General features: G+C 48.8%; 3 protein-coding genes across 3 annotated transcripts; 2 read left to right on the top strand and 1 right to left on the bottom strand.

Moving 5' to 3' along the window:
* Nucleotides 1-5,196: 5,196 nt before the first annotated feature.
* On the top strand, nt 5,197-7,240 carry B0J16DRAFT_377003 (uncharacterized protein; the record flags this gene model as incomplete). Its single annotated transcript, XM_046130812.1, has 4 exons — nt 5,197-5,299; nt 5,367-6,031; nt 6,080-6,463; nt 6,518-7,240. 4 exons carry the CDS (start codon nt 5,197-5,199, stop codon nt 7,238-7,240), a joined length of 1,875 nt encoding a protein of 624 aa, XP_045988177.1.
* A 46-nt stretch (nt 7,241-7,286) lies between these two features.
* Nucleotides 7,287-8,168, bottom strand: B0J16DRAFT_377002 (uncharacterized protein; the record flags this gene model as incomplete). The annotated part of the gene is made up of 2 exons (XM_046130811.1): nt 7,287-7,720; nt 7,841-8,168. 2 exons carry the CDS (start codon nt 8,166-8,168, stop codon nt 7,287-7,289), a joined length of 762 nt encoding a protein of 253 aa, XP_045988176.1.
* Nucleotides 8,169-9,676: 1,508 nt separating this feature from the next.
* Nucleotides 9,677-12,242, top strand: B0J16DRAFT_390475 (uncharacterized protein; the record flags this gene model as incomplete). The annotated part of the gene is made up of 4 exons (XM_046131887.1): nt 9,677-10,031; nt 10,206-10,954; nt 11,002-11,397; nt 11,472-12,242. The coding sequence occupies 4 exons, from the start codon at nt 9,677-9,679 to the stop codon at nt 12,240-12,242; spliced, it is 2,271 nt and encodes a 756-aa protein (XP_045988175.1).
* Between the last annotated feature and the right edge of the window lie 365 nt (nt 12,243-12,607).

Raw genomic sequence — 12,607 nt, 5'->3', positions numbered from 1 at the left:
TCGGTGGCGGCGAACGCTATAGAAACGGGAACTGGAGCAGCGGGTAAAAAAACGTCGTGCAATGCAATTCTGTTCTGAGCGCTAGAGAAAGTCTCGAGACTTCAGCATGCGATCCAATGCCAAAGTGTATCGTAGAGCCAGGGGCGAATCTGATCGCTGACAAGAGGACGCTGTTCCTTGGTGGGAATAGCGAAAGAGCGAAGCAACGTCAGAGCAACAGTGTAAAAGACAGCGAAAGCGTATTCGACCGAATGTGAACAATTACGAGAAACAGCGCCGAATATGAGTCGGGAAAATGCTGAAAGATTGCAGCTGCAGTCCAGTCGGTATAACAACGATTTCTCGGGGACGCGGAATAATAATGGCAATGTAGGTAGGATTCGAGAGATGGCGAGCAGTAGGCTTGTGGACTGGACTAATGGACTATGAACTGAACGTCGGAGAGGCTTGTGCCTGTGGGGGGGCTCGTTGCCAAAAGGGGGTCGCTCGGTGCGAGGGACGCCGGTTCACCTCGTCTCGTCTCGTCGGGGGGAAAAAGGGCGAAATGATGGTACTGAAGTGCTCAGGGTCGATCAAGGACGTGGCGAACGAGAAGCCGATCAGAAGCAGCAGCAAAGCGTAAGGAATCGAGAAGCGAGTAGAGTTGATAGTAGAAGAGGCAGAAGAATTATGAAGAAAGAAAACAGAGACAAAGCAAGATTGGAAAATGCGGATGTGTATGGGAATGACAAGAGATGGCGTTTAGTAGCGGGATGGATGGATGGACAGGCCCGTTGGGTTTAGTTTTTACCAGTCGGAGGGAGAGTATGAAAGAGTAAAAAGATCCAAGACAACCTTAGACAATGGGCAAGAAGAGACAAGAGACACGGAACTGACTGGGACTCTTCTTGGTCCGGTCTGGTCCTTCTGGATCTGAGGGGGAAGTAATATCTCGTTACGGTAGTCGTTCTGGATCTGGTAACATCAATATTGGGGGAGATGCAGGCCTTCACCGGGAGTTTTAGTTAGTGCACCAAGTACCTGACTGTACTGTGCTGTCCTCCACTGTACCTGCCTCTCCATGGGCCCGGGGAGGCTGACTGCGGGGTGTGAATCTTATTGTCGCACTGTACCTAGTGTCGGCGTTATGTGCACCTGTAAATAGTGCACACCTCCGAAAAGAATAAGCTCACCTGCAGTCCCAACGGGGACGTTCTTAGAGCTCACCTAAGCCTTTATCGTATATTTAAAGCCAAAGGCGTATGGCCATTCTACGCTAAGTTTTGATCGCTGATGCTGCTTCACGATGCTCTTGACGATGATCGCAGTGACGGTATAGCACAGTGTTTGATAGACGAACCTCAATTAGCCCCAACACCTCACCGTCCGCTGCAGCGAATGGGCCTTTGTGCCGGTAGTGAAAGCGGGGATATTGGACAGCCTCAGCAGAGACAAGCCCCGGGTAGGTTCAAAGCAAAGACCATCAAAGGGTCAATGTTTTGGGAGACATGACCAGAGGGATACAATAGAATTGGTATTGAACGTCTAGCAAGCAATAGCCCAGAGGCTGGACAAAACAAGCGAAGAATGGTATGGGGCCAGAATAGGAGTTGGTTCAGAGGGGGGTTTGTCCACTCTGCCACTGTACTGTCATAGGTAGCTTATCCACCTAGCCACCAACGACATCGTCCAGCGCCTTAGGTTTTGAAATGGAATTACAGTGAAATAGCCCTGTCCTTCCCTGGTTATGTCGAGAGATGGATTGGATGGAATAATTCAATCGGATGCTATTTCGATATACCGTGCGATTTGCTTTAATTGCTGACTGTTCGGGGCTCTTGGCTTTGAGATTAGAAGAGGTAAACGCTCTGCACCTGAGATTACCTGACCAAGATCACATCACATCACATAAACAGTTGTCCATTGACGATACGCTGTACAACCCAAGCTGTCGACAAACTCCATTCATCATCGATTTAACGGATACAGCTGCTCCAGCACTGAGCTGGAGCTGCCCTCAAGGTTGGTCAGTCAAGGTCACTCCTGGTCCGGCTAGTCTAGCGCTGTGTCAGTATCTACAGGGGAGCACGATGGCCCGGGCAGGGACCCTGATTCTGCTAACCCCCCCTGACGTTGTACCCACCTGTCCTGGCCCTGGATCTCTGCCCCGGCTGGATTGACTCCTGGCCGCTTACGATCCATCCATCCATCCATGCTTAGGCCAGGCTGTTGTTGTGTCGGTACGAGGCCATCAAGTCGTTTTTTGCGTCATGTGACGTGATGTTGTACTTGGCTTACTCGTACCCAACCATCAAAACCTCTCCGTTCCTGAGAGGGCGGGTTCTGGATTTCGAGGGGTCGGTCCTCTAATTCCCCTCAAACTCAGGACCCCTTTGTTTGATGGTATTTATTTCTGGACGTATGTAATTTCTATGGATAGACGCAATCGGTATCACGATCAAGGTGGTACGGCACGTCAGGTCGGCAAGAATAAGCCAGGTAATTCTGCAGCGCTGTACAACAGGCCTAATACAGCGTGAGAGATGGCTCAGAAGCCCGGACATATCCGTGCGAGTTCGGCGCTTTTTCTTTTCTTTCACCTGCAATGCAATGCTCTGCTGAGATGCAGCCTCAAAAGTGACCGGCTCTGTGGGGAAGACATGCAGATACTAAAAGTACATGCTCAACTAACTGCGACTAATCTGAGCTAAACTAATCTGTGATGTGTGTGTGGAGGAGATGTAAATAGAAAGGGCCTCTCTCCCTTTCATGATGCATTTCTCATTATGATGATGATCGAACGGGCGTCTCTCCTATTTACTAGAGTTGTAATTACACTTGGGATCAACGTCGTTTGTTATGTATCATCTCAACCTGAAGCAAATATCCACAGTTTTTCCATCTCCACGATGGAAAGCCAACACAAATATTTGTCCGATTAACAATCCATTTCCCATCAATCCAACTCTACTCGTATACGATCCTTACGATCAAATTGGGAGGCGAAATACCTACAACATGCATATGCTGAATCAACAAAAAGGGAATTGATGCACCAAAAGCCCACTAACGGCCCGTGTGCTTCCCCTTCCATGCCGATGCCAGCGCATTGAACAAGATGTTATGTGATGTATCCGTAGCTGCCGCAACAGGGGTAATGATGATGCTTGGGCTTGCTAAAGTTTTGGAGGTTTCGTGCCTCAACGGCTTCAACTCAACCTCTCGTCATGCTATAGTACGATACTCTACCAAACTATTGAAATTCTGCAATAATCTGAATCGAACAAGATATGCACAGATCTCGAATTAATCAATCTTGCCAGAGTCTAGTCTAGCGCCTGATCAGCCCAGCCCATTCATGTCTAATACCCAAATTCGACAAGCCGAGACAATCAAGATTCTGGTAGGACAGAAAAGTCCAAGGTCTCGTGATGCTTCATCTCTTCTCGTTCGTATCTTTGTTTAGTAATTTCGTGAGAGCAAGTCCTAACGACATATAATTAATTCTCCTTGAAAATGTCTCACCCATTCCCAGCCTCTTACTCTATCATTTCTAGAATTCCGCGCCATTGTCATACCTCTAGGTCCTCCCTTTTGACGGGAGTCAAAGGAGTATGTATCCCTTTTTTCTTGCTTGGAATCTCAGGAACATTGATCAACATCAGCCTCATCATTTTCTGAGGGTGTACATACAGTATAGAGTTCAACTAAGTTTGTTCCTTGCACGTGTTCTTAGCTTACCTTCCCGTAACTTTACTGTACTGTGCCTACATATTACTCTTACTCATGACGATCGATCAAAATAGTGGTCTAGGTAGTCTCCGTGCATCGTATCACGTCCCGTCTTCGTCTGGAAATACGATCCCCCCCGTGTCTATTCCTGGCCACTCAGTATCATCTCAATTTATGCTCATCCATTCACTGGACTGGCCAAGATCTTTGCCTCCCTCCAAGGTCTCGTCTCGGGAGATCATCCACCAGCCTCAAGCCACACTTCTTTTTCTACCGACCACCATGTTACATGTGTTTCCTCGTGGTTTCGCCATGTCTTTTCAGCTCGTGTTTTTGTTTTCTTTTGAGGTATCTATTGATGACACACCCACCTTTAAACAAATCGTACCGCGACAGGTACAACCACACCTTTTTCGAGGTCCTTTTAGGTAGAGCGGATACCCGTTCAGGCATCCCCGCGCTTCATTCTCACAGTGTGTTGTCACTTGTCAGCAACAGCCAGTAAAACGCTCTGCCTTAACTTGAATGGGCTGAAAAGCTGACTTCAGGCTGACGAGACGTGGCTTGTAAACTATTGGCGGGCTGCTGTAGAAAGTATTCAGCCATCCAATGCGGATGCTAAAAACTCAATTGCCCTAGGCCTTGGCTGGTATTTTTGGTAAGAGGCTGGCTGACACTGCTCTCGCTCCTTCCATAGGTAGTATCTCAACAATATAGAGTCAACGCTACCACGAAGGCTTCTTGCCTTGACCTACGACCAACATCCATATGCTCGTAGCCGATTCATCCCCGATCATCTTCTTAGCAATTAGTTTGCTGCTTTACGATGTGACGAGTATTATCCGACACTTCCATCGGATGCTTGCCTGTTTGCTCGTCAAGCGCATACGTTTGATCTGAGACGCGAACAAATGCGATAGATGCATTTTGCCGCGACGGCTGCCGCTGTTTGTTTTCCTTTGTCCATTTCTTGACCAAGCGGTCCTTCGCATTACCGTCTGCAGACCAGGCTCTACTTCGGTGCAACAATGCAGCCAGGCATGAAGCGACCGAGCTCGATCGCCGCAAAGATGGAATATAGGAATCATAGATTGCATCCTGCGGCTTGTCACTGCAAAAGCGATTTGTCAAAATATATTGCTACAACCTTTCATGGATGCCTGAGATTCAACGTTTGTTCTTAAGTGAGAGCGAACGCTATTGACTGGAAAGCTGCAATGGTTTGTTCCCTCCAAACCCAAATGCGTAGCTTGGAAAGACAAATTATCCTTTTTGTTGCTCAGGTGATCTGTCTTGCGAGGAGTCATCCAAATGCAACGAACTTGATGAAGCAATTGCATCTTCAATCCGACATCCATGTCCTTGCAGTGTTGCACGATGGACATACCACGCACTCGGATAGCATACGGACGGATACTTAAACAAGGTGAGATACCTACCCTTTATTCAATGCGACCGTCACTCCAAGTGAATGACCACCCATCAATGGATACCTCACAGTCATTCCGTTTGCTGCCATACTGCTGCTTTTGCCTCTTTGAGCTCGAGGCTGGGGACAAAGCCATCAGACCTGTCCATATATCAGAAGGTTCGTTTTTGTAGACTTGATACTACCCATCGTTTCTGTTCCTGTCCGCTGACTCATATACCACCAGTACGTGCGCCTGATACACCCACAACGATCATATTTGAGTACCAACCATGGGTTTTCAACCCACAAGATCCACAGAGCGTTCCACCTCGCAGATGGAAACGCTCGAGGGAAGCTATTCCGATAGCACACCTGGCTTGTTGCCATGAATGGTCTGAGACTTTTAAGAGACGCCCCTGGGGCCTTGTCCGTTACGATTTCAAACCCCCATCCTCTGATCTTCTTCGAAGACGATTGTTTCTACTCAAAGGTCTAGGCTCGAAAACTCCCAAGAATATTAACAAGATTGACCTTCAACAACAAGCAAGGCTTGGTGTAAGAAGCCTACTCGACAAACAAAGAATCCCCCAACAAGTCATCGATGCAAATAGCGGTTGTGTCCATTTTGTGGTGGATCTTCGCCAACCTATCTGGGGCATTGGCGTGGCGTTCGAGGGCCTCAAGTACATGTCATATCTCTCGAATAAGCAACTTCCCGATTTTGAACGTGTACTAGCACGAAGTGATGGTAGTCTCGGTAAGGTCACTTATTTATCCAACCATCTAGGCGTAGGGACCTTATACTTGGATGAGACCCGTCTGCCTTCGCCGATAAAAGAATGCCCCGGGGTCTGGTGGTCTTGCTTTAGGGCCAGTGAAAGACGCTCTTTTCTGAGAGGAATCACCGATGTAAGTATTGGAATCCCACTGCTTAGGGCATAGGTCTAACGTACACAGGGTCTCAAGATTCGGGACTTACAATTAGTCGAATCGCCGCAGGCAGTCGGCAGGCCGCCCATCAGATGGTCGATACCACCAACAGGCCCCATATGGTTCGTCGACTTGGATGCCAGGGCTCATGGGACGCCTCACTTCAAGCTCATGGATTGCGGTAGACCTGGAATCACTGCCTACTCAGCATGTATGATTGACGGGGATCTCGTTGACCTGCGTTGCCACGTTCAGGGCGAAGGTCGGGATGAAGTATCTACGTACTACAACGAAGGTGGCGGTGATCGACCACACGCCGTATGGCTATACTTCCCCGTGCAAGACGACGAGCGAGTATTTGAGGTCTGGAGACGTCGGAAGAAGCCTCATTCTTGTCGAGATATTCCCATGGTACGTTTCGAAACGGTCAAAGTCCTAACTCGGAGTTACTGATGAACGTGATAGCTACGGACAAATAAAGGGCGCGTTTTCGTCTTGGGAACGCACCCCAACGATACCCGATTGCCTGTAACACTCGATCGCCTCACCTCATTTCCTTCATCAACAAATGCTAAATTCTGGTATAGCTGTCTCGGAGGCTGTGTCGACCATCTAGCTTTCGTCACCGAAGACAGACGGCATGACAAGAACGACCCTTGCGCCCTACTGGTAGGTCCCGCTGCCGTCTTGTCCTCGTCCGGAGTGGGGAATCAGTATTTCTATACGATGGCCAAGTTGGAGGACGTGGTTAGGGTGGTGCCATGTCAGGCCTGGGCACCTGGCTCAACCGGAATTGTTGGGCTTCTGTTCATCTATTCCGATGGACATCGTGAGGCGGTGGGGCAGATACGGCTCGATTATCTCCTTCCCTCCCTGTCGGCTGATCCCGCTGGGGACATGTGGCTAGGGGTTAGGCAGCTCTCTTACGGGTTTGTCGTTGACGCGATAAGATTGATACCGTCGGCTGGCAAGACGGTTTATGGTGGAAATTCGTCCGAAGATGGACTGAACTGGCATCGTATCGAATGGCGAGGCCGCCTAGAGTGGCTGGTTTGGTATGGTTCTTGTTTTATATCTCACCAGCAGCAAACTGTGCCCCCTGGAGATCTAGGGTCGGTACTGGAGGCTCAAGGGGGTCGAGAGTGGGAAAACGAAGTAGAAGATCGGAAGCCAATCGTCTCCCCATAACTTATTGTTATCCAAAAGTTCATATTGACGCTATATTGTGTGTCAGCTAGGCTAATAAGATTCTCGCACCATCTTCAAGTTCCATAACATCATCCGCCCTCGCAGCCTTCCCACCCCAAATAACCGTCCCTGTCCCATCTATCGCAAAAGCACCCGCCTCCTGCCACTTGTTCCCCATCGTCGTCAAAGGACCCTCATCCTCTTCCTCCTCTTCAACAGGATTCACAGTCGCAACCGGTTTCGGTTTCGGCTTCTGCGTTTTCCCCTGTATCGCACCGGCTACCTTCTCACCCAACCACCCCGTCTCTTTCCAACTCTGCACTTGCGTCGATGGATTCAGAACGTACCACATACTACTCGTGCCCAAGCCCCATGCTGCGTAGAGCGCTCGCTCTTCGTCGACTATTACGCGCACGCTCCATGCGCCGCCGAGAAGATCTACCCACTTCTTTGTTGCTTGTTCTGAGGCGTGAGAGACAGCTATGCACGTTAGTGCGTCGCCGTAGCGGTTTGCCATTGTACGTAGATTAATAAATGTTTTTTGAGCAACTGTATCTCATTAACAAAAGGTTCCTCCACAGTCGCGTGATAGTAACTTACATGCACAACCAACACACCGTAAAAACACAAGCAACGTCCTTCTCCCAAGCCTCAACTTGCCAGTCTTATCCAGGGGAGCTTTATCGCCAATACCTGGTAAGCGACCGACGGATACAGCAGCGGGAGGAGGCGTTAGCCATGGCTGCATGGTCAGAGGTAGAGAGCGGACAGACATCCACGAGCCCCAGCTCGAGTCATCTTGTTCAGATGGATCAGGCGGGTTTTTGCGAAGTTTGTTAGGTTCGCGCTTCTCTGTGGGGAATGAGAGTATGTCGCTCGGTATGCCGGCCTTTTTGAGAGCGAGTTTTGTTGTGAATGATGAGAGCATGTCTGAGCTGATATGAGATGTAACAGTGGGTATAGGATGAGAGGGAATGGCTTGCGGGCCGAGCCGGATCTTCAAGAACAAGTAGTAAGAATGGGTGTATACAATTCCAGTCAATGATGATACGCGAATAGATGCAGTATATACAGATCAAATCGTCTTTGTTAATTGTTGTAGTCGCAGAAAAAAGATGAGACGTGGTGTTGAGATGAAACTCCAGGGGGTTCGGGGGCGCTAGTAGGGGTTTGGAATGGGGGCGAATGGTGCAGGGTAACGCGAATGGTAAAGCTTCGATGCAAGCGGAATGTGATCGTCTATCATTTGAGCCGCATGCTGAGGATGTCCTATTCTTAAGTCTTAAGATAATCTTCCAATCCCATATTACGCCTGAGCTCGAATAGTTCTCAATTTGGGGCTCTTGTCACAAAGGTATAATGTCAAGGACAGTTCTCAACTCATATAGATCTCCATCAATTGCTACTGTTCCTACAGTTTGTCGCCTTCGCCTATACCAGCATTGACTCTCAGCTGAGCCTCAAATGCCAAATGTCGTATCAGGACAGCAGCTCTTACATATCCAACTTACCAAGAATAAATGTAATAGCTATGTTCCTGGCCTCGATCCGTTAAGTGTTCGTCCCGTGTGCAGGTATGATTGCGCGCGAGAGTCATTCACCTCGACTTCACCCATCTACCAGTTCCATCGCATTAACACACCACCCTACATGAATGGCGCCACGGTATCTCAGACTCCAAAGAGATACTTTGTCGCCTCGCAAATGGCTGATTAGCTGACACGGCTTTCTTGGAATGATATGTCGATTATAAGAAAGCATGTGTAACGGTCTCAACAGCTGTTGCAAATACCTCGCGCATCCTTTCCAAGAACAAGCCGCGAGATCAATGCATTGATCTGAGTGTTCATTCTTTCTTGATAGGTTGTTATTTGGCAAGGGCCTTTCGTCTCCGTCGACATCGCTAGTTGACCCCATGCTTGAAGGGGAAAGCTACATGAAGCTGGGCATGACGGTGGCCAGTTTGGGGAGCAAACAAAGGAAGTCCGTTCAATTTCAACGAGAAAGACACCGAACTAATATAACGAGTTAGGTAGCCATTTGAGTGAGCCCATCATTAATGATAGGTCGTAATATGGTATCTGCTCAACAAGCGGGTGAGTGCAGATTTGTTGCATCGATAAGAGGCGGAACAACTATTTCGTCTCTTATGCTTTTAGGGGCTAATTGTTCTAATATCCTAAGGAGTTATCATCTTTTAGGGGCACCTTCCTTTGTTATTATTTACGATAGCTGATTGCCTTCCCTGGCAGTGACAGTGACAGTGACAGTGGCAGACAGCTGTCACGGAAGGCAAGACCGGACCACTACTGCATTGCACCCTGCCATAGGTAGCAACTGTGTTTTTTTCTTTTTTTCTTTTGAACCTTCTCTCTGTTTACCTTCTCGTCCACTTCTTTCTTCATGCGTGAGACAACGATGACATCGCATTCCAATATGGACTCGGCTGCTCACTACGAAGACACTCCCGAGGAGGATTCGCGACAGACCTCTCCTGCAGAAGACTTGCCTCAGGATGACGACACTGATTCTGAAGGTAGCGTATCAGATGATTCATCTGACGACGGCTTAATGGATGAGGATTCTCAAGACCTCTCTGACCATCCACTCGCCCACGCCTCTACAGACGAGATCCTTCGCGACATGGTTAACCAGATGGGGGGGACCTTCGACAACTCTGATAATTCCGATGACGATTCGGAAGAAGATGAAGAAGAGGAGATCCCATTATTTTACCCTACCTGTGGTCTATGCAGGTTCTACTTCGAGCCTGGCGACCCTGTTTGCATATGTAAGCTATCCAGACTACTCGGCAATAGAGAAGTTGTCCTCTGAAGCTGAGGATACTGAAGGGAACATGACTTAGCTGCCAGGCTAAGCTGAGATGAAGTGTCCAGCTAATCTCGCCCCTTGAGCTCTCTGCACCTGCTTTCCTTTCCGAGAATCCTTGGCTAACTACTCGCAGTTGAGTCTGTCGGTAGGCGACTCCCGTTCCGCTGGGAGGGTGAATACACGGTACCGAAAATCGAACCCAGGCGAGGTGGGGAGAGAACATTCCATGTAAAGTGCGTCGAGGTCGTCGGCCACGAGTTCAAAATTTGGAACAATCACAGTATACGAATCAACCCAAGCCTCGAGAGGGTGTATAAGATCACCGGTTCTATATCCGATTTCATTCAACCTCCCAAATCTATGACAAGCCAGCGCGATCGGTGGCTGCGGAATTCAATTGCTCAAGACCTCGAACATGCTCTGAAAAGCCGGCTACCACCCGAAATATGCCAGACCATTGCTAGCTATTGTACGCAAGAACGAGCCACCCAGATCATTCGAGATTTATGGCTTGAGAAAGAACGACGTAACAAAAGCTCCGCGACAACTCCCCTCGATGATGGTGATCCGGCAAGATCTACGATGATTCCCCTCGATGGCAATTACCCATTGTGGGTACGTTATGTCGAGATTGAAGGATTCCGGTACATTGCATCTGTATCTCGTTTCCAGGAATATCTGAGTGACGAGGTGCTCTTCTCTCCCGACGACTACGCCGGCTCGACTTTCAGTATCTATTTTGCTGAGGACTATCGCGGAATACGACGAATTGTGATCAAAGATTCCGATGCGTCTCCTTCCACACACCGTGGATCAGGTCTTCACTGGGTCATATGCTGCCGTCGCCAGATGGCGCCTTTCTGTCTTCGGTTGAATAGTGATGTGAGTACGTTCTTACCCAAATTTGTTTCCTTATCTCACATCACCAGGGCATCAAACTGCGTGGCCTTGATATCACCAAGACTGAGGATGATTCGCCTAGATGGGATCTTAGACGCTGGGCTACATTCCCCAGGAATCTAGACACGTTTCCGCAGCCTCCCGCTATTTGTGATGGCTATGATCGGAAGCTCAACTACTACGAAGCAATCCAGGCGATAGACTGGAACGCTCCAGATACCTGTGGCTATTACTTCTATATTGTTGAAGGAGCGCTTCGCGGTATAGTCAAGCTGCACGATCTGCGCGCTTCCCATGTTGACGAGTTTGGTCAACACGGGTACTCAGGAATCTACGTTCCCATTGATCACGGCGAGCGAGTGTTGGAGCTCTGGCTCCGTACAGCAAAGCATGGCGAAAACGCTAGACCACTCGAAACATTGATAGTACGTTACTTGAGCAATTCCTCTGACACCCGCCTGTCCCTTGGAGGCCTTTAGCTGACCATGATCTATTCTAGCTCCGCACAAACAAGCATCGCAGTTACGTTCTCGGTATTGACACAAGAAGCTTCTGGCGCAAGTCTCAAAGCAAAGCATCAAAGAAGTTCACTTACGAGAAACTCGTAAGCTTCCCGCCAGTGGGTCAAACGCGAATGTTTTATTCCAGGGCTGAACATTGCAAGACCTGGGTAGCTTTTGAGAAGACCACCGATCTTCAGGTGTGGTTAGGCTATGGAGAGATCACCACTTGGACGGGCCAAATCGACATCTTGCTCCCGATCCCAAATGACATGCCACTGTTGCACAACTATAATTACAACTACTTTCGTACATCCGCCCCCCTTCATGGTGTCAGGACTGTCAATGCCTGCCGGAGTTGGGCAGCGTTCCTGGGGAACGGAATCGTGGGCCTTCTCCTGACCTATATCGATGGCAGTCAACGGTCCGTTGGGCAGGTCCGACCAGATCATCTAGAAGCCCCGATGGAGGTCTGTTCAGGCAAGATTTGGTTCGGTGTTCTCAAAGGCCTATTGGTCCCTACAACCCTTTCAACACGTATGATCACTTGTGTTTGTGTGTCCGAGCCGCTCCATAGCGACGTCTATTCATACATCGAGATGAAAACGACGGGGCGCCTCGATTGGCACTTTAGCCGTTACACGAGTTATGTGGCCCAATCCGATGATGGCGAGATGCATGACGAGATGGAAGTGGTTTTGGACCAACAAAGTCTCTTGCGCGAGTCCGAGAGCAAGACTCTTGATGTACTGATAAACGGGTGGTCCTGAAGCTATTGGGTTGAAGAGAAATTGTCCTTCACGATTGAGGATGCGAAGATCATAATAGGTTGGTTGGCTGGATGTTAGAGCATCTGTCATTAGCTGAGAGTATGCTGGTATGGACGAAGGTGACGCACTATAGTAACACTGGCAATTGATGAAGATTTATATGAGTTGAGAATTGTTCTTGACAGCAAGAAGGTCTTTCGATTGAGTCATTCGCTATACATGGATGTTACAAGGACAAGTCGATAGCTTGAGTGAACCACCAAACGCACCACGCTGCCGGGCAAATGAAGGCTTCCTACAACTGACAACCACAACAGTACATCACCATTCAGCAAAACATAAAAAAAAGAAGTGCCACGATGTTT

This window comes from Fusarium flagelliforme, assembly GCF_020744385.1.
Source record: "Fusarium flagelliforme strain FIESC 12 MPI-CAGE-AA-0113 chromosome Unknown B0J16scaffold_1, whole genome shotgun sequence".
Classification (NCBI taxonomy): Eukaryota; Fungi; Ascomycota; class Sordariomycetes; order Hypocreales; family Nectriaceae; genus Fusarium; species Fusarium flagelliforme.
This window is presented reverse-complemented; position numbering and strand designations above follow the sequence as displayed.